General features: G+C 45.8%; 1 protein-coding gene across 1 annotated transcript in view; it reads right to left on the bottom strand.

The window, feature by feature from the left end:
• Nucleotides 1-2,832: 2,832 nt before the first annotated feature.
• Nucleotides 2,833-21,910, bottom strand: part of LOC139262798 (uncharacterized) — a 33,750-nt gene continuing 14,672 nt past the window's right edge. The window contains exons 3-4 of the mRNA XM_070877950.1: nucleotides 3,710-4,590; nucleotides 2,833-2,864 (exon numbers count right to left, since the gene is read on the bottom strand). Coding sequence (XP_070734051.1) covers nucleotides 3,990-4,590 — 601 coding nt within the window. The 3' untranslated portion in view covers nucleotides 2,833-2,864; nucleotides 3,710-3,989. The remainder of the gene's footprint in view (nucleotides 2,865-3,709; nucleotides 4,591-21,910) is intronic.

The following is a 21,910-nucleotide window of genomic DNA, read 5'->3' as shown; positions in this document are numbered from 1 at the left end:
TCACATTATACTGCATCTGCCATGCGTTTGCCCACGCACCTAACCTGTCCAAGTCACCCTGCAGCCTCTTAGCGTCCTCCTCACAGCTCATACCGCCACCTAGCTTAGTGTCATCTGCAAACTTGGAGATATTACACTCAATTCCTTCATCTAAATCATTAATTTATATTGTAAATAGCTGGGGTCCCAGCACTGAGCCCTGCGGCACTCCACTAGTCACTGCCTGCCATTCTGAGAAGGACCCGTTTATCCCGACTCTCTGCTTCCTGTCTGCCAACCAGTTCTCTATCCACATCAGTACATTACCCCCAATAACATGTGCTTTAATTTTGCACACCAATCTCTTGTGTGGGACCTTGTCAAAAGCCTTTTGAAAGTCCAAATACACCACATCCACTGGTTCTCCCTTGTGCACTCTACTAGTTACATCCTCAAAAAATTCTAGAAGATTTGTCAAGCATGATTTCCCTTTCATAATTCCATGCTGACTTGGACTGATCCTGTCACTGCTTTCCAAATGCGCTGCTATTTCATCTTTAATAATTGATTCCAACATTTTCCCCACTACTGATGTCAGGCTAACTGGTCTATAATTACCCATTTTCTCTCTCCCTCCTTTCTTAAAAAGTGGGGTTACATTAGCTACCCTCCAGTTCATAGGAACTGATCCAGAGTCGATAGACTGTTGGAAAATGTTCACCAATGCATACACTATTTCTACGGCCACTTCCTGGGATGCAGACTATCAGGCACCGGGGATTTATCGGCCTTCAATCCTATCAATTTCCCTAACACAAGTTCCCGCCTAATAAAGATTTCCTTCAGTTCCTCCTTCTCACTAGACACTCGGTCCCCTAGTATTTCAAGAAGGTTATTTGTGTCTTCCTTCGTGACACAAATAACCTTCCTTCCTTGTTTTTTAAAATACCAGAAAAGCACCACTTCCCTGAAAGCACCGAATTCCGAGTTTAGCATTATGTAGAGCAGTACTCTCTCAAACTGGACTCCATTTTACTTACTCTGTGCGTTAGCAAAAGCCTCATGTATTCATACCAGCAGAAATTCCAGATCCTTGCTGACAGTAATCAATTCTAGCTAGCCAGCTAATTAACTGTGCAAACTGCCACAGGCAGGCAGCTTGTTTACCACTGCCTAACATTGCGAAAGAAACTACAAGTTAAGGTTAAAGTTAATAAAAACAGAGAATGCTGGAAATCTCAGCGGGTCAGGCAGCATCTGTGGAGCGAAAGACAGAGTTAATGTTTCGGGTCGATGACCCTTCGTCAGAACTGGTGGATGTTCGAAAAGGCACTTTACAGACTTCTGGACTCAACATCGAGTTCAACAATTTCAGAGCTTAGCCTCTGGCCAGCTTTGGCTCACTATCTCTCCCCCTCCATCTTATGTTTTTTTTTTCTTCTTTATTCTTTTTTTTCTCTTTGTCTATAATGGCAGCCAGTCATTACTACGCCATTTACACCTTAAAGCACTGAAAGGGGGAGGGGAAGAAAGAACAAAAGGGAAGATCTGTGATAGGGTGGAAGGCAGGAGAGATTAGAGAGACAAAAGGGATGATGGTAATGATAGATGTTAGAAAAAGTTTTATATGGATAGGGTGTGAGAGGCGTCTGCCATTATAAATAAAGAGAAAAAAAAAGAATAAAGACGAAAAAACAACATAAGATTGGGGGGGTGGGGAGGCGGGGGGGTGGCAGGAAAAGGGAGCCAAAGATGGCCAGAGTTTCTGGTCTGAAATTGTTACTCGATGTTGAGTCCAGAGGTTGTAAAGTGCCTAAACGAAAGATGAGGTGCTGTTCCTCGAGCTTGCATTGAGCTTCGTTGGAACAGTGCAGGAGGCCGAGGACGGAGAGGTCAGAGTGGGAGTGGAGCGGGGAATTAAAGTGACAGGTGACCGGAAGCTCAGGGTCACTCTTCGGACTGAACGGAGATGTTCCGCAAAGCGGTCACCCAATCTACGCTTGGTCTCACCAATGTAGAGGAGACCACATCGTGAGCAGCGAATACAGTATACTACATTGAAAGAAGTACAAGTAAATCGCTGTGTCATCTGGAAGGAGTATCTGGGGCCCTGGACAGTGGGAAGGGAGGAGGTAAAAGGGCAGGTGTTGCATCTCCTGTGCTTGCACGGGAAGGTACCGTGGGAAGGGGCGGGGGTGCTGGGGGTGACTGTGGAATGGACCAGGGTGTCACGGAGGGAGCGGTCCTTTCAGAACGCTGAGAGGGGAGGGGAGGGGGAGATGTGATTGGTGGTGGGATCACATTGGAGGTGGCGGAAATGGCGGCGGATGATCCATTGAATGTGGAGGCTGGTGGGGTGAAAGGTGAGGACAAGGGGTATCCTGTTGTGGTTCTGAGAGGGAGGGGAAGGGGTGAGAGCAGAGGTGCGGGAAATAGAACAGACACAGTCGAGAGTCATGTTAACTATGGCGGAGGGGAATCCTTGGTTGAGGAAAAAGGAAGACATGTCAGAGGCACTAGTGTGAAAGGTGGTGTTGTCAGAGCAGATTCGACAGAGACAGAGAAACTGGGAGAATGGAATGGAGTCCTTACAGGATGCAGGGTGGGAGGAAGTGTAGTCCAGTTAGCTGTGGGAGTCAGTGGGCTTATAGTGGATACTGGTCGAAAGCCTATCCCCAGAGATGGAGACAGAGAAATTGAGGAAGGGGAGGGCAGGTTAAAGTTAAGTTGAATGCTAAATGCAAAAATTAACTACTTTTTAGAAAGATATTGACCCTTTAACCCTTAAAATTCCCTCACTCACCAAATTCCGAGTTTAGTACTCTGTAGAGCAGTCTTGTGTCGAACTGGACCCCTTGCTTTTATACGAGTTTTGCAGCTGTCACCTATTCAAAGCAATGGAGAGTTGTTGAAAACCCGACATACTTACCTGACATGATCCCTGAGTTATGGGAACCTCGTGGAAAAAGTTCAAAAAATGGTTAGTAGCTGGTAAAAGGCTGCTTAAATACCTTTAAATTGCTTGACCTGCCACTTAGTGCCGGGTCTGCAAAGCACAGGCAGAGCAGGCACTTGGGAAGCTTACAAGGAGGCGGGTCAGAGCGGGATACCGCCCCGCTGTCAATCTTTTAGATTTTGACAGTGGACCCGCCTCCAAACGCCAGCAAAATCCAGCCCAATAAGTGCTTACTTTTCCATTAGTAGATGCTTACACTAAGTATAAGTGTAAAACCATGGGCATTTCACTCAAGGTCACAAGATAGGTTTCTATCTTGAGGACACGTCAGGTCACTTCTTCCAGAATACTGAAGCTTACTATGCCAGCATTAGTACAGAAGAATGGGGCCTCTTGCGTATGCTCAGTTGTTGAGTGTATTCAAGATGGAGATTGGATTTTTGGACACTATGGGAACCAAGGGATAGGGCGGGAAAGTGGAGTTGAGGTAGAATATCAGCAATTATCTTATTGAATGGTGGAGCAGGCTCGAGGGGTTGTATGGCCGACTCCTACTCCTAATTCTTACGTTTTTAATGTTCCTTCTTAATTTGGCCATTCCTCTTGGAAGGGACTGTTCTAGGCACAATGGGGCTGCACTTAGAATGAGAAGGTGCTATGGAATGGAAAATAAATGGCAGCTTACTTAGAGAAGAGGGGGGCAAATGTAATAATAAAGTGGCATTGCAGGATGAAAGGACTTAGCTGCGAATTAGAAGGGGATATAAGCCAAACCTCCAGGGAGATGAATCCTCAGTAGCAGGTGAAACCTTAGAAGCCGATGAACCCCGGGCAGATGAAACCTTAGCAGAAGTTGAGCATTAGCTGCTGATGATCTGTAGCTGCCTGCTTGGCAGACAATAGATTTATTGTAGGTGAGCTTGAATATTTTGGGGCTATTTGCTGTTGTGTATGTAAACTTCTGTTAAGCCACCTGGAGTGAGATTTATGTATGTGAAGAAATCTGATGCTAAATAAACAATGAATTATTTAAACTCATCTATTTATTCACGTGTTAAACCGGTCCCCTCTCCCTGATTAGTGAACTGCAGTGTGGTTCGACAGAGATATCAGTCAGTAGGGAATTATTTGAGATAGAAGTGGTCAGGTCCCGACCCTGTCTGTCAAGACAGCTGAAGTGGTTACTGTACACTTGGGAAAATGTGCCAAGCTCCTTTTTCAGAGATTTCAATGAGTTGGACGTTGGAGATTCTGCCACTTTCTCAGTATAGATACCCGAGAGAGTGCTGGTCTCACCATGGCCCTGCTCAACACTGTCATTCCGAATCCTGGTATCTTGAGGTAATGGAGATCCAGCTGCTTTGATTCTCAACCCCTTCTTCAGGCCCAAGGAGCTCTCTGTCTTCACGTGGAATTTGTACGGGTTTTCCTCAGGGCCTGTTTTCAGGCTTTGCCTCTGCTGCTGTCCATCATTCCCAGTCTGCAGAGAGTAACTGGAGAGTCCTTGTTGTTTATCCGTCAGGCCTGTGATCCAGTGCTGATGATGAGGAAGGACAGACTCTCCCATTCTTGTAGCTTCCTCTTCGTGCCCACATGCGCTATCCGAGAAGTCCAAGCAATTGCACAATGCTGATTTGGAGGCAGCTGATGATATTCTGTGGATTCAATATTGCATTTAGCACAATAAATATTTACAGCAGTTTTACTGCATTACAAGTAGCAACAAAGGAACTTACATACTAGCAAAGAACTACAAAAAGATTCATAGTAAGTTTATTCCTTGTAGCATAGTGATGTGGTGGAATGCATACTACATGTTAGTTACAGTTTGTGTACCAACATGCAGTTTATACTTTGATTGCAGGGAGATTATATTAGTGTGAAGTTAAGTGCTAGCATATGTGTCTATTTAATTTTGGTTGGTCATGTGTCTGACTGGCACAAAAACCCATCACCCATCTCCAGGAACATGTCTATCCCTCCAGGTTCCCTTTGTGAGCCAGCTTGCCATGTCAGTTATCACCAATGCCCCGAAGTATTGCAGACCTGTCTGGTTCAAGGTATTGGATTACCAAGTCTGCCACAGAGGATTGACTCAGTTCCTATATTTCATCATCAGGTCAGGTGTAACTTGGAACCACTTCAACCCCAAGGAGACCCTGCTTGCCTTTCTCGAAGGAGGATGGTCGGCAGTTAGCCATTAGACAACAAACAAAGGCAGGTCTAAGCCCTTGCTAGGGATACAGCAGCTTCCAGGTGCTTGTCGTGAGTGACATGGAGAGCAACCTAACCCACTATCAATCATGTAGGTAAATGATCACCATCGTCCTGAGCACAGCATGGGCATACACTACACCCACTGAACAGGTGGAGGTGCAAAACTTTAACAGCAGCTAAGTGCCTACCTGCAGCCCATTCATGATCGGACTGAACCGAGGATATATGGGCGCACATTCTCATACCCAGGTAACTTCCCACCATCAGCTGTCATCCTTATCGAATTTCTTTATCAACTTTACAATAGACCTCTGCCTTCTGTGTGCACCACACTTTAGGGAGGGCATGAAGGCTTTGGAGAGGGTACAGAAGCGATTTACTAGAATGGTTCCAGGGAAGAGGGAATACAGTTACATGGATAGACTGGAGAAATTGGGGTGGTTCTCCTTGGAGCAGAGGAGGGTAAGAGGAGATTTGACAGAGGGGTTTAAAATCATGACGGATTTAGATGGAGTAACTAAAGAGAAAATGTTTCCAATGGGCACAGATTTAAGATGATTGGCAAAAGAACCAGAGGTGCCATGAGAAAAACATTTTTACGCAACGAGTGGTTAGGATTTGGAATGCACTGCCTGATAGGGTGGTGGATACAGATTCAATAACAGCCTTCAAAAGGGAATTGAATAAATACTAGAAGGAGAAAAAATAGCAGCGATAATGGGTAAAGAGCGGGGAAGTGGGACTTACTGGATTGTCCTTCAAAAGAGCCGCCGCAGACTCAATGGAGCAAATGGCTTCCTTCTGTGCTGCACTATTCCGTGATTCTATGTAAGGACAGCTTGCAATGTGACGAGTGCGTTGATGCTCTAGGCAGCTAAGTGCTGCAGTGCTGCACACCAGGCTTACTGAATACCAACTGCCTGGTCCAGGTAAGAGCAACATGCCTCAGCAGCAGACCAGTGTCGGTTGCAATTCTTTCCTTGCGACCATTTCTCCCTTTTGCCACAAACCCATCACACAGCTTTAGTTCTGGATTTCACATGTGGGATAAAGGTATGTTCCACACCTAGGAGGTCCAAACCATGAAGGAGTGATATTTGGACATGCGTTTTATTCATCACAGTGTTAGCCTGCATTCCGATTTGGCTATCATCGAAGCAGAAGCAATGCATCTTTCAACTTTTTTTTTAGTTCAGTTCTAAAGAACTGTCTCCAAGCTTAAGTTAGAATCCACCAGAACCGAATGGTACCAATACAAATCAGCAATCAGGATGTAGGACCTTGTATCTTCCAATCAATACCTTAAAAACCCATTTTTGAGCCATAATACCGAACTTAGGCCCCCGAACAGTAGCAACTCTGTTGGTCGGAGTATAAACCAAGAAATAATGCGGGCTTGTAAAAAGGGAACAAGAATAATCAAGGATGATTTTAACCTCCATATTGATTGGACAAATCAAATTGGTCAGGGTAGCGTTGAGGAAAAGTTCATAGAGTGCATAAAGGGCGGGTTCCTTGAGCCGTATGTAACAGAACCAACCAGAGGGCAGGCTATCTTAGATCTGGTCCTGTGTAATGAGACAGGATTAATAAACAGTCTCCTAGTAAAAGATCCCCTTGGAACGAATGATGATAGCATGGTTGAATTTCAAATTCAGATGGAAGGTGAGAAAGTTGGATCTCAAACCAGCATACTAAGCTTAAATAAAAGAGACAACAAAGGTATGAAAGCAGAGTTGGCGAAAGTGGACTGGAAAAATAGATTAAAGTGTAGGACGGTTGATGAACAATGGTGTACATTTAAGAAAATATTTCATAACTCTCAAAAAAAATATATTCCAGTGAGGAGGAAAGGGTGTAAAAGAAAAGATAGCCATCCGTGGCTAACTAAAGAAATAAAGGATGGTATCCAATTAAAAACAAGAGCATACAAAGTGGCCAAAACTAATGGGAGGACAGAAGATTGAGAAGCTTTGAAAAGCTGGCAAAGAAAGACTAAAAAAAATGATTAAGAAAGGGAAGATAGATTATGAAAGTAAACTAGCACAAAATATAAAAACAGATAGCAAGAGTCTCTACAGGTATATAAAAAGGAAAAGAGTGGCTAAAGTAAATGTTGGTCCCTTAGAGGACGAGACCGGGGAATTAGTGATGGGGAACATAGAGATGGCAGAAACTCCGAACAAATATCTTGTATCAGTCTTTACGGTAAAAGACACTAACAATATCCCAACAGTAGATAGTCAAGGGGCTATAGGTGTCATGTATTCAACTATCATTGGAACCCATGTATAAGCTGACCTAAGTTGTACACCTTGAGAACATTGACCACTAGGTGGTGAACTTGTGGGAGACACTCCTAACCGGACTTTCAGGTATAACAGGGGAAGCTCTACCCACCTTCATCACTTGAGGACTTGGTAATAAACGTAACTGGTCAAAGAGTGACCTTCTCTCAAGTATGGGCCTCGTGAGCATTTATACTGTATAGTAAGGATATATCATTGGCGACGAGAAACTGGGATTTAAACCATGCGAGCATGGCCACTAGCAGCACAGAAGAGAGATACTGTGTTGGTGATGATTGGGACAACTTTATTGAGAGATTATAGCAAAGTTTTGTCACTAAGAAATGGTTGGGACAGGATTCGGCCGACAAATGTCCGATTGCCCTTGTCTGCCTAGAGAACTGTGTGCCGTATTAATAATGTTGACTCCCTGGTCGTTTGCCGCATTTGAGCCTGACGGTTTGTGGATCCAGAACGTACTCCCTGATGAAGGATCTTCTAGCGCCAGAGAAGCCGGCGGACAAGACGTTCGAAGAGCTCAATAAGTTGATCGGGGAACATCTTAAACCGGCGTGCAGCATGCACATGGCGAGACACCGGTTTTACACGCACCGGCGGCGAGAAGGGCAAAGCGTTCCAGACTTCGTGGCAGATCTCCGGTGACTGGCGAGCCTATGTAAGTTCCCAGATGCATGCAGAGCGGAGATGCTGCAAGACATTTTTTATTGAGGGCATCGGGCACGCTGGGGTTTTCAGGAAACTGATTGAGACCAAAGACTTGACCTTGGAAATGGCGGCTTTGATGGCCCAGACATTTATAACAGGGGAGGTAGAGACCAGAATGATGTATGACAAAAATCTTGGCTCAAATGCGGCAAACGACCAGGGAGTCAACATTGTTAATACGGCACACAGTTCTCTAGGCAGACAAGGGCAATCGGACATGCCCCAGCATGTACTCGAACCCAAAGGGGGAATTCAACAGAGACAATGGCTAGCTGAACGGTGATTCATGCATTCGCAATGGACAATGCGGCCAGTAATGGGGCCATCAACACCTGTTAATGGTGCGCTTAAGGACAGTTACAGAGACAGTCAGAGATGATCGACTGGTAATGGACCTTTTGTTTCCAACAACGGGGCCCCCAGCTCATGCAATATACCTGCAGAAACCGCAATGTCAGCGGTCACTTGGCGCGTATGTGCAGGAAGCCTGCAGCCAGGTTGATGTACGAGGAGGACAGGCCTAATGTAAGCCCTACGAGGCCAAATGAATACTGAGGGAAATCGATGGAAGCTGAAGGTCAGCGAGTTTATGTGAAGCACATATACAGTTCATATACCAGGACGCCACCGATAATGTTGAAAGTGCTCCTCAATGACATCCCAGTATCAATGGAGCTAGACACGGGGGCCAGACAGTCCCTGATGAGTATCAAACAGTTCGAAAGGCTGTAGGTGTCCAAGGCCAGGAGGCCAAAATTATTGCCGATTGACGCACAGCTACGGACATATACAAAAGAGATCATTCCGGAGTTAGGCAGCACCACAGTAGTCGTGACCCAAAAAGACTCGGAGAACAGGTTGCCACTCTGGATTGTCCCGGGGGATGGTTTCGCACTACTGGGGAGGAGTTGGCTTGCTGTCATGAACTGGAAATGGGGCGATGTCAATGCAATTTCTTCTGTGGAGCGAGTATCATGCTCACAGATCCTGGACAAATTTGACTCATTATTTCAACCCGGCATCGGCACTTTCATGGGGGCCATGGTAGTGATTCACATAAACCTGAACGCCAGACCAGTACATCACAAGGCCAGAGCGGTGCCGTACGTGATGCGGGAAAAGATAGAAGGCGAATTGGACCGCCTGTTGAGGGAAGGCATCATCTCGCCAGTCGAATTCAGTGACTGGGCGAGCCCGATTGTGCCGGTGCTCAAGGTGGATGGGTCGGTCAGGATATGTGGCGATTACAAGGCCACCATCAATCGGGTGTCACTCCAAGACCAGTACCCGCTACCGAAAGCAGAGTACCTCTTTGCGACGCTATCTGGTGGCAAACATTTTTCAAAATTGGACCTGACCTCAGCTTACATGACCCAGGAGCTGGCGCGTGAGTCGAAGAAGCTGACCACCATCACAACACACAAGGGGTTGTTTGAGTACAACAGATGTCCGTTCGGGATTCGCTCGGCCGCCGCGATCTTCCAATGAAATATGGAAAGCCTCCTCAAGTCGATTCCAGGGACGGTGGTTTTTCAGGACGACATCCTCATTACGGGTTAGGATACTGAAGAACACCTCCACAACCTGGAGGAGGTGCTACGCAGACTGGACCGGGTAGGGCTGCAACTGAAAAAGGCGAATTGCGTCTTCCTAGCTCCAGAGGTAGAATTCCTGGGGATGAGGGTAGCAGCAGACGGGGTCAGCCCTACTGCATCCAAGATGGAAGTGATCCAGAGAGCACCCAGACCCCACAACGGAGCTGCGTTCGTTCCTGAGGCTCTTGAAGTATTTTGGGAACTTTCTTCCCAAATTGACCATGCTGTTAGAGCCGCTACATGTGCTCCTATGCAAAGGTCGCGAATGGGTCTGGGGGGACAGCCAGGAAAGAGCTTTTGATAGAGCACGCAATTTGTTATGCTCCAACAATCTGTTAACGCTATATGACCCATGTAAGAAACTTGTTTTAACGTGCGATGCGTCGTCCTATGGGGTCGGGTGTGTGTTGCAGCATGTGAATGCCAATGGTCAGTTACAGCTGGTAGCTTATGCCTCCAGAAGTCTGTCCCAGGCAGAAAGGGGCTACGGGATGATAGAAGAGGAAGTGCTAGCATGTGTATATGCTGTAAAAAAAATGCACCAGTACCTGTTTGGCAGGAAATTTGAGCTGGAGACAGATCACAAACCCCTAACGTCCCTTTTGGCCGACAACAAGGCCATAAATGCGAATGCATCGGCCTGCATACAGAGGTAGGCACTCACGTTAGCCGCCTATGACTACACAATTCGGCACAGACCGGGCACTGAAAACTGCGCTGATACACTCAGCAGGCTCCAACTAGCCACCACTGAGGGGGCAACTGAGCATGATGCTGAGATGGTCATGGCTGTTGAAGCTTTCAAAAGCAAAGGCTCACCTGTGACAGCCCGTCAGATTAAAGTCTGGACACACAGAGACCCGCTACTGTCTTTAGTTAAGAAATGTGTCCTGAATGGGGACTGGCAGCCACGTACAGGGCATGCCTGAGGAATTTAAACCGTTTCACAGGCGCAAGGATGAACTCTCGATTCAGGCCGATTGCCTACTGTGGGGAAACCGAGTAGTCATGCCCCAGATGGGCAGAGAGGTGTTTATCAGAGAACTTCACAATGAGCACCCGGGCATTGTCATGATGAAGGCAATTGCCAGGTCACACAATTGGTGGCCAGGGATAGACGCAGATCTGGAACTTTGTGTTCGCAGGTGAAACACGTGTGCCCAGCTGGGCAACGCACCCATGGAAGCCCACCTTAGCCCCTGGCCATGGCCCGCCAAGCCATGGCCATGCATCCATGTGGACTACGCAGGTCCTTTCATGGGAAAAATGTTTTTGGTTGTAGTAGACGCCTACTCCAAATGGATTGAGTGTGCCGTTTTAAATTCAAGCACATCCTCTACCACGGTAGAAAGTCTACGGGCAATGTTCACCGCCCATGGTCTACTGGATGTCTTGGCCAGCGACAATGGCCCGTGCTTCACAAGCACTGAATTCCAGGACTCCATGGGAGGCAATGGAATCAGCCATGTCAGAACGGCACTGTTCAAGCCGGCCTCAAACGGCCAGGCGGAACGAGCAGTGCAGATAATCAAACAGGGGACGCTCAGAATCCAAGGGGGTTCTGTGCAAAGCCGCTTACCATGCCTCCTGTTGGCCAATAGATCCCGACCACACTCGCTCACAGGGGTTCCACCCGCAGAGCTGCTAATGAAAAGGACGCTCAAAACCAGGTTATCCCTTATACACCCCACCATGAAAGAAATTGTTGAGAGCAGGCATCAGTCACAATGTGACTACCATGACAGGAATGCGAGGGCGCAGTGTATTGATGTCAATGATCCTGTTTTTGTCCTTAATTACGCTGCAGGGCCCAAATGGCTTGCAGGCACTGTGATTGCCAAAGAGGGGAATAGGGTTTTGGTAGTTAAACTTACCAATGGACAAATCTGCCGCAAACACGTAGATCAAACTAAAAGGAGGTTCAGCAACCCCATAGAAGAAGCAGAGGAAGAACACGACGTAGAGTTTACTCCACCACAGGTGACCGAACACCAGAACCAAGTGGAGGAGAGCCCAGTCACTGTGGACAGTCCGGACAGGCCTGAGGCACCGCAAACAGCAGACACTCAGGCCAGCGCCCAACAACCGGAGCCCCAACTCAGGTGCTCTACAAGGGAGCGTAAACCACCAGAGAGACTCAACCTGTGATCTCAATAAGACTTTGGGGGGGAGGTGATGTCATGTATTCAACTATCATTGTAACCCATGTATAAACTGACCTAAGTTATACACCTTGAGAACATTGATCAAAAGGGGTGAACTTGTGGGAGACACTCCTAACCTGGACTTTCAGGGATAAAAGGGGAAGCTCCACCCACCTTCATCACTTGAGGTGTTGGTAATAAAGGTAACTGGTCACAGAGTGACATTCTCTCAAGTATGGGCCTCATGTGCATTTATACTGTATAGTAAGGACATATCAATAGGGGGGGAGGAACTTATCACAATCACAATCACTAAGGAGGTAGTACTGAGTAAGATAATGGGATGAAAGGTAGTTAAATCCCCTGGACCTGATGGCTTGCATCCTAGCGTCTTAAGAGAAGTAGCGGCAGGGATTGTGGATGCATTGGTTGTAATTTACCAAAGTTCCCTGGATTCTGGGGAGGTCCCAGCTGATTGGAAAACTGCAAATGTAATAGCCATATTTAAAACAGGAGGCAGACAAAAAGCAGGAAACTATAGACCAGTTAGCCTAACATCTGTGGTTGGGAAAATGTTGGAGTCCATTATTAAAGAAGCAGTAGCAGGACATTTGGAAAAGCAGAATTCAGTCAGGCAGAGTGAGCATGGATTTATGAAGGGGAAGTCATGTTTGATAAATTTGCTGGAATTCTTTGAGGATGCAACAAATAGAGTGGCTAAAAGGGAACCAGTGGATGTGGTGTATTTGGACTTCCAGAAGGCATTTGACAAGGTACCACATAAAAGGTTACTGCACAAGATAAAAGTTCACGGGGTTGGAGGTAATATATTAGCATGAATGGAGGACTGGCTAAGAAACAGAAAACAGAGAGTCAGGATAAATGGTTCATTCGCGTGTTGGCAACCAGTAACTAGTGGGGTGTTGCAGGGATCAGTACTGGGACCCCAGCTATTTACAATCTATATTAACGACTTGGAAGAAGGGACTGAGGATAAGGTAGCCAAGTTTGTTGACAATACAAAGATGGGAAGAAAAGCAATGTGTGAGGACACAAAAAAACCTTCAAAAGGACATAGACAGGCAGATGGAGTATAATGTTGGAAAGTGTGAAGTTATGCACTTTGGCAGAAAAAAAATCGAAGAGCAAGTTATTATTTAAATGGAGGAAAATTGCAAAGTGCTGCAGTACAGCGGGACCTGGGGGTCCTGATGCATGAAACACAAAAGGATAGTATGCAGGTACGGCAAGTGATCAGGAAGGCCAATGGAATCTTGGCCTTTATTGCAAAGGGGATGGAGTATAAAAGCAGGGAAGTCTTGCTACAGCTATACAGGATATTGGTGAGGCCACACCTAGAATACTGCGTGCAGTTTTGGTTTCCATATTTGAGAAAGGATATACTTGCTTTGGAGGCAGTTCAGGGAAGGTTCTCTAGGTTGATTCCAGAGAAGATGGGGTTGACTTATGAGGAAAGGTTGAGTAGGTACGGCATCTATTCATTGGAATTCAGAAGAATTAGAGGTGAATTTATCGAAATGTACAAGATTATGAGGGGGCTTGATGAGGTGGGAGTTGTGTACAGACCACCAAACAATAGTAGGGAGGTTGGAGACGGCATCAAACAGGAAATTAGAGACGTGTGCAATAAGAGTACAGCAGTTATCACGGGTGACTTTAATCTACATAATGATTGGGCTAACCAAACTGGTAGCAATACTGTGGAGAAGGAGTTCCTGGAGTGTATAAGGGATTGTTTTCTAGACCAATATGTCAAGGAACCAACTAGAGAGCGGGAGTTCGGGCAGTCGAGCGGCCTATAAAGGCCCGAGAGTCGGAGGAGGCGGCCACAGGAGCGGGAGTTCAGGCAGTAGAGCAGCCTATAAAGGCGCGAGAGTTGGAGGAAGCGGCCACAGGAGCAGGAGTTCAGGAGTCGAGCGGCCTATAAAGGCCCGAGAGTCAGAGGAGGCCAGCTGGTGCAGGGGCAGAAGGTAAACAAAGAAGTAAAAAGAAATCGAAGTGGGACGTCACAGCAAAACGGGTAAGTGATTGGCTGGTTGGTGAGTATTTGATCTTTTATTTTTCTAAGTAGTAAGAAACCTTTGGCATTGTGACAAATTAAGTTAATCTAAGGGTTAAGTCATGGCAGGAGAGCCCAGATCTGTGTCATGCTCCTTCTGTGCTATGTGGAAAATCAGGGACACTACCAGTGTCCCTGACTACCAGTGCCCTGTGCTGGAAGTGTATCCAGCTGCAGCTCCTTACAGACCACATTGCGGCACTGGAGTTGCGGATGGATTCACTCTGGAGCATCTGCGATGCTGAGAACGCCATGAATAGCACGTTTAGTGAGTTGGTCACACCGCAGGTAAAGGTTACACAGGCAGATAGGGAATGGGTGACCATCAGGAAGAGCAGTGGAAGGCACGTAGTGCAGGGGTTCCCTGCAGTCATCTCCCTCCAAAATAGATACACCGTTTTGGGTACTGTTGTGGGAGGTGGCTCATCAGGGGAGGGCAGCAGCAGCCAATTTCATGGCACCGTGGGTGGCTCTGCTGCACAGGAGGGCAGGAAAAAGAGTGGGAGAGCTATAGTGCTAGGGGATTCTATTGTAAGGGGAATAGATGGGCGTTTCTGCGGCCGCAAACGAGACGCCAGGATGGTGCAAGGTGCAAGGGTCAAGGATGTCTCGGAGCGGCTGCAGCGCATTCTGGAGGGGGAGGGTGAACAGCCAGTTGTCATGGTGCATATAGGTACCAACGATATAGGAAAAAACGGGATGAGGTCCTACAAGACGAATTTAGGGAGCTAAGAGTTAAATTAAAAAGTAGAACCTCAAAGGTAGTAATCTCAGGATTGCGACCAGTGCCACATGCTAGTCATAGCAGGAATTGCAGGATAGCTCAGATGAATACGTGGGTGAGGAATGGTGCAATGGGGAGGGAATAAAATACCTGGGACATTGCAACCGGTTCTGGGGAGGTGGGACCAGTACATACTGGACGGTCTGCACCTGGGCAGGACCAGAACTGATGTCCTCGGGGGAGTGTTTGCCAGTGCTGTTGGGGAGGGTTTAAATTAAAATAGCAGGGGAATGGGAATCAATGCAGGGAGGCAGAGGGGAGTAAAAAGGGGGCAGAAGCAAAAGGTATCATGGAGAAAAACAAGAGTGGAGAGCAGAGAAATCAAGGGCAAAAATCAAAAAGGGCCACATTACAACATAATTCTAAAAGGACAAAGAGTGTTAAAAAAACAAGCCTGAAGGCTCAGAGTTTCAATGTGAGGAGCATTCGTAATAAGGTGGATGAATTAACTGCACAGATAGCTGTTAACGGATATGATGTAATTGGGATTACGGAGACATGGCTCCAGGGTAACCAAGGCTGGGAACTCAACATACAGGGGTATTCAATGTTCAGGAATGATAGACAGGAAGGAAAAGGAGGTGGGGTAGCGTTTCTGGTTAAAGAGGAGATTCACACAATAGTAAGGAAGGACATTAGCGTGGATGATGTGGAATCTATATGGGTAGAGCTGCGAAACACCAAAGGGCAGAAAACATTAGTGAGAGTTGTGTACAGACCACCAAGAAGTAATAGGGAGGTTGGGGACGGCAACAAACAGGAAATTAGGGATGCGTGTAACAAGGGTACAGCAGTTATCATGGGTGCCTTTAATCTACATATTGATTGGGCTAACCAAACTGGTAGCAATACTGTGGAGGAGGAGTTACTGGATTGTATAAGGGATGGTTTTCTAGACCAATATGTCGAGGAACCAACTAGAGAGCAGGCCATCCTAGACTGGGTGTTGTGTAACGAGAGAGGATTAATTAGCAATCTGGTCATGCGAGGCCCCTTGGGGAAGAGTGACCATAATATGGTAGAATTCTTCATTAAGATGGAGAGTGACACAGTTAATTCAGAGACTAGGGTCCTGAACTTAAAGAAAGGAAACTTCGACAGTATGAGACGTGAATTGGCTCGGATAGGCAGGCGAATGATACTTCAAGGGTTGATGGTGGATAGGCAATGGCAGACATTTAAAGATCACATGGATGAACTTCAACAATTGCACATCTCTGTGTGGCGTAAAAATAAAAAAGGGAAGGTGGCTCAACCATGGCTAACAAAGGAAATTAGGGAAAGTGTTAAATCCAAGGAAGAGGCATATAAATTGGCCAGAAAAAGCAGCAAACCTGAGGACTGGGAGAAATTTAGAATTCAGCAGAGGAGAACTAAGGGTTTAATTAGGAGGGGAAAATAGAGTATGAGGGTAAGCTTGCAGGGAACATAAAAACTGACTGCAAAAGCTTCTATAGATATGTGAAGAGAAAAAGATTAGTGAAGACCAATGTAGGACCTTTGCAGTCAGAATCAGGTGAATTCAGAATGGCAGACCAATTGAACAAATACTTTGGTTCTGTCTTCACTAAGGAAGATATGAATAACCTCCCGAAAATATTAGGGGACCGAGGGACTAGCGAGAAGGGGGAACTGAGGGAAATCCTTATTAGTCAGGAAATGGTGTTAGGGAAATTGAAGAGACTGAAGGCCGATAAATCCCCAGGGCCTGATAGTCTGCATCCCAGAGTACTTAAGGAAGTGGCCCTAGAAATAGTAGGTGCATTGGTGGTCATTTTCCAACATTCCATGGATTCTGAATCAGTTCCTATGGATTGGAGGGTAGCTAATGTAACCCCACTTTTTTAAAAAGGAGGGAGAGAGAAAACAGGGAATTATAGACCGGTCAGCCTGACATCGGTGGTGGGGAAAATGCTGGAGTCAATTATTAAAGATCTAATAACAGCGCATTTGGAAAGCAGTGATAGGATCGGTCCAAGCCAACATGGATTTATGATAGGGAAATCATGCTTGACAAATCTTCGAGAGTTTTTTTGAGGATGTAACTAGTAGAGTGGATAAAAGAGAACCTGTGGAGGTAGTGCATTTTGGACTTTCAAAAGGCTTTTGACAAGGTCCCACACAAGTGATTAGTGTACAAAATTAAGGCACTTGGGGGTAATGTATTGACGTGGATAGAGAACTGGTTGGCAGACAGGAAGCAATTAGTGGGAATAAACGGGTCCTTTTCAGAATAGCAGGCAGTGACTAGTGGGGTACCGCAGCTATTTACAATATACATTAATGATTTAGAGGAAGGAATTGAATGTAATATCTCCAAGTTTGCAGATGACACTAAGCTGCGTGGCAGTGTGAGTTGTGAGGAGGATGCTGAGAGGCTGCAGGGTGACTTGGACAGGTTAGGTGAGCAGGCAAATGCATGGCAGGTGCAGTATAATGTGGATAAATGTGAGATTATCCATTTTGGTGCCAAAAACAGGAAGGTAGATTATTATCTGAATTGTGACAAATTAGTAAAAGGGAAGGTGCAACGAGACCTGTGTCATGATACATCAGTCATTGAAGGTTGGCATGCAGGTACAGCAGGCAGTAAAGAAAGCAAATGGCATGTTGGCCTTCATAGCGAGGGGATTTGAGTATAGGAGCAGGGAGGTCTTGCTGCAGTTGTACAGGGCCTTGGTGAGACCACACCTTGAGTATTGTATTCAGTTTTGGTCTCCCAATCTGAGGAAGGACATGCTTGCTATTGAGGGAGTGCAGCGAAGGTTCACCAGACTGAATCCCGGGATGGCAGGACAAACATATGAGAAAAGACTGGATCGGCTAGGCTTATGCTCATTGGAATTTAGAAGGATGAGAGGGGATCTCATAGAAACGTATAAAATTCTGACGGGATTGGACAGGTTAGATGCGGGAAGAATGTTCCCAATGTTGGGGAAGTCCAGAACCAGGGGTCACAGTCTAAGGATAAGGGGTATGCCATACAGGACCGAGATGAGGAGAAACTTTTCACCCAGAGAGTTGTGAACCTGTGGAATTCTCTGCCACAGAAAGTCGTTGAGTCCAGTTGATTGGACATATTCAAAAGGGAGTTAGATGTGGCTCTTAAGACTAAAGGGATGAAGGGGTATGGAGAGAAGGCTGGGGTGGGGTACTGAGGTTGAATGATCAGCCATGATCATATTGAATGGCGGTGCAGGCTCGAAGGGCCGAATGGCCTGCTCCTGTACCTATTTTCTATGTTTCTATGTTTCTATGAAAGGGAGATTAGAACTAGGGGGCATAATCTTAGAACAATGGGCCGCCCATTTAAAACTGGGATGAGGAATTTCTTCTCTCAGAGGGTGGTAAATCTGTGGAATTTGCTGCCTCACAGAGCTGTGGAAACTGGGTCATTGAATACATTTAGGACAGAGATAGACAGTTTCTTAACTAATAAGGGAATAAGGGGTTATGGGGAGCGGGCGGGGACGTGGACCTGAGTCCATGATCGGATCAGCCATGATCGTATTACGCGGCGGAGCAGGCTCGAGGGGCCGTATGGCCTACTCCCTCTCCTATTTCTTATGTTTTTATGTTCTTATATATAGAAAGATATGAACACAGGGCTAGAGGGTGTCAGCGATCGGCACGAAATGAGGAGGGCGGTTGGCAGGTTGGCATGTTGTTATCCGGGTGCATGCAGGGTTGGGCAGCTGGGGTGTGCAAGCACTATCAACAACTTGCTTCTATATAGCGCCTTTAAAATATTGATACGTCCCAAGGTGCTTCACAGGAGTACTATCATACAAAAATTGACATCAAAATATAAGGAGCTATTAGACAGGTGACCAAAAGCTTGGTCAAAGAGGTAAGTTTTAAGGAGCATCTAAAAGGAGGAGAGAGAGGCAGAGAGATTTAGGGAGGGAATTCCAGAGCTTAGGGCTTAGGCAGCGGAAGGCATGGCCGCCAAGGGTATGACGATGACAATCGGGGCTACACAAGAACAGCTAGGGTGGCAAACGCATAGCATATATACTGACTACGACTGTGTTGTCCAATAGAAATTGCTGACTAGCTAGAGGTGTGGCCTTGCGACACCACTTTAGCCACATGCACTAATTTTAGTAGAAAAAGTCTTACATACAATAAAGGTAAACATACTTCGCATTTGTATATTTACTTAACAAACATCTGCCACATTTAGTAACCAAAGCTCAAGCATTCACAATTATATAAAAAAACACATACACTGCTCTTCATCTCACCATTTTACCAAGAAATGCACAGAAAGGTTAAAATACACATGCATACACCATGCAAATTGAGGTCACATAGCCAATGCCGGTAAAAAAATCCTAATTTTTTACTTGCTAATCAGAATGGCAATTAGTCATATCCAGATTCCCAATTAGCCACATGTGGCTAGTGGCTAACTATTGGACAACATTAGACTAGGGTAACATAGAAGCATAGAAAATAGGTGCAGGAGTAGGCCATTCGGCCTTTCGAGCCTGCACCGCCATTCAATACGATCAGGGCTGATCATGCAACTTCAGTACCCCTTTCTCTCCATACCGCTTGATCCCTTTAGCCGAAAGGGCCACATCTAACTCTCTTTTGAATATATTTAACGAACTGGCCTCAACAACTTTCTGTGGTAGAGAATTCCACAGGTTCACAATTCTCTGAGTGAAGAAGTTTCTCCTCATCTCGGTCCTAAATGGCTTACCTCTTATCCTTAGACTGTGACCCCTGGTTCTGGACTTCCCCAACATCGGGAACATTCTTCCTGCATCTAACCTGTCCAATCCCGTCTGAATTTTATATGTTTCTATGAGATCCCCTCTCATTCTACTAAATTCCAGTGAATATAAGCCTAGTCGATCCAGTCTTTCTTCATATGTCAGTCCTGCCATCCCAGGAATCAGTCTGGTGAACCTTCGCTGCACTCCCTCAATAGCAAGAATGTCCTTCCTCAGATTAGGAGACCAAAACTGAATACAATACTCAAGGTGTGGTCTCACCAAGGCCCTGTACAACTGCAGTAAGACCCTCCTGCTCCTATACTCAAATCCCCTCGCTATGAAGGCCAACATGCCATTTGCTCTCTTTACTGCCTGCTGTACCTGCATGCCTACCTTCAATGACTGATGTACCATGACACCCAGGTCTCATTGCACCTCCCCTTTTACTAATCTGTCACCATTCAAAGAATAACCTGCCTTCCTGTCTTTGCCACCAAAATGGATAACCTCACACTTATCTACATTATACTGCATCTGCCATGCATTTGCCCATTCACCTAACCTGTCCAAGTCCCCCTGCAGCCTCCTAGCAGCCTCCTTGCAGCTAGCACTGCCACCCAGCTTAGTGTCATCTGCAAACTTGGAGATATTGCATTCAATTTCTTCGTCTAAATCATTAATGTATATTGTAAATAGCTGGGGTCCCAGCACTGAGCCCAGCGGCACCCCACTAGTCACTGCCTGCCATTCTGAAAAGGACCCGTTTATTCCCATTCCTTGCTTCGTGTCTTCTAACCAGTTCGCTATACACATCAATACATTACCCCCAATACCATGTACTTTAATTTTGCACACTAATCTCTTGTGTGGGACCTTGTCAAAAGCTTTTTGAAAGTCCAAATACACATCCACTGGTTCTCACTTGTCCTCTCTGCTAGTTACATCCTCAAAAAACTCTCGAAGATTTGTCAAGCATGATTTCCCTTTCATAAATCCATGCTGACTTGGACCGATCATGTCACTGCTTTCCAAATGAGCTGCTATTACATCTTTAATAATTGATTCCAGCATTTTCCCTACCACCGATGTCAGGCTAACCGGTCTATAATTCCGTTTTCTCTCCCTTCTTTTTTAAAAAGTGGGGTTACATTAGCTACCCTCCAATCCATAGGAACTGAACCAGAGTCCATAGAATGTTGGAAAATGACCACCAATGCATCTACTTTTCTAGGGCCACTTCCTTAAGTGCTCTGGGATGCAGACTATCAGGCCCTGGGGATTTATTGGCCTTCAGTCTCTTCAATTTCCCTAACACTATTTCCTGACTAATAAGGATTTCCCTCAGTTCCCTCTTCTCGCTAGACCCTCGGTCCCCTAGTATTTTCGGGAGGTTGTTCGTGTCTTCCTTAGTGAAGACAGAACCAAAGTATTTGCTCAATTGGTCTGCCATTTCCTTGTTCCCCATTATGAATTCACCTGATTCCGACTGCAAGGGACCTTCATCAGTCTTCACTAATCTTTTTCTCTTCACATATTTATAGAAGCTTTTGCAGTCAGTTTTTATGTTCCCTGCAAGCTTACTCTCATACTCTACTTTCCCCCTCCTAATTAAACCCTTAGTCCTCCTCTGCTGAATTCTAAATTTCTCCCAGTCCTCAGGTTTGCTGCTTTTTTTGGCCAATTTATATGCCTCTTCCTTGGATTTAACACTTTCCCTAATTTCCCTTGTTAGCCACGATTGAGCGACCTTCCATTTTTTATTCTTACACCACACAGGGATGTACAATTGTTGTAGTTCATCCATGTGATATTTAAATGTCTGCCATTGCCTATCCACTGTCAATCCTTTAAGTATCATTTTCCAGTCTATCCTAGCCAATTCACATCTCATACCATCGAAGTTTCCTTTCTGACATTAGCTTGGATGGTGTGGAATCTATATGGGTAGAGTGCGAAACACCAAAGGGCAGAAAATGTTAGTGGGAGTTGTGTACAAACCACCAAACAGTAGTAGGGAGTTTGGGGATGGCATCAAACGGAAATTTGGGATGTGTGCAATAAGGGTACAGCAGTTATCATGGGTAACTTTAATTTACATATTGATTGGGCTAACCAAACTGGTAGCAATACTGTGGAGGATTTCCTGGATTGTATAAGGGATGGTTTTCAGGACCAATATGTCAAGGAACCAAATTGAGAGCAGGCCATCCTAGACTGGGTCTTGTGTAATGAGAGAGGATCAATTAGCAATCTGGTCGTGGACAGCAAGCTCCCACAAGCTCTCTTGGGGAAGAGTGGTAGAATTCTTCATTAAGATAGAGAATGACACAGTTACTTCAGAGACTAGGGTCCTGAACTTAGAGAGGGTACTGGCTAATGGTGATATTTCCAGTAGGAAGGACTATCGGATGTGC

Source organism: Pristiophorus japonicus, chromosome 4 (genome assembly GCF_044704955.1).
Source record: "Pristiophorus japonicus isolate sPriJap1 chromosome 4, sPriJap1.hap1, whole genome shotgun sequence".
NCBI lineage: Eukaryota > Metazoa > Chordata > Chondrichthyes > Pristiophoridae > Pristiophorus > Pristiophorus japonicus.
Note: the sequence above shows the minus strand (reverse complement) of the source record. Positions and strands in the feature narration are given on the sequence as shown.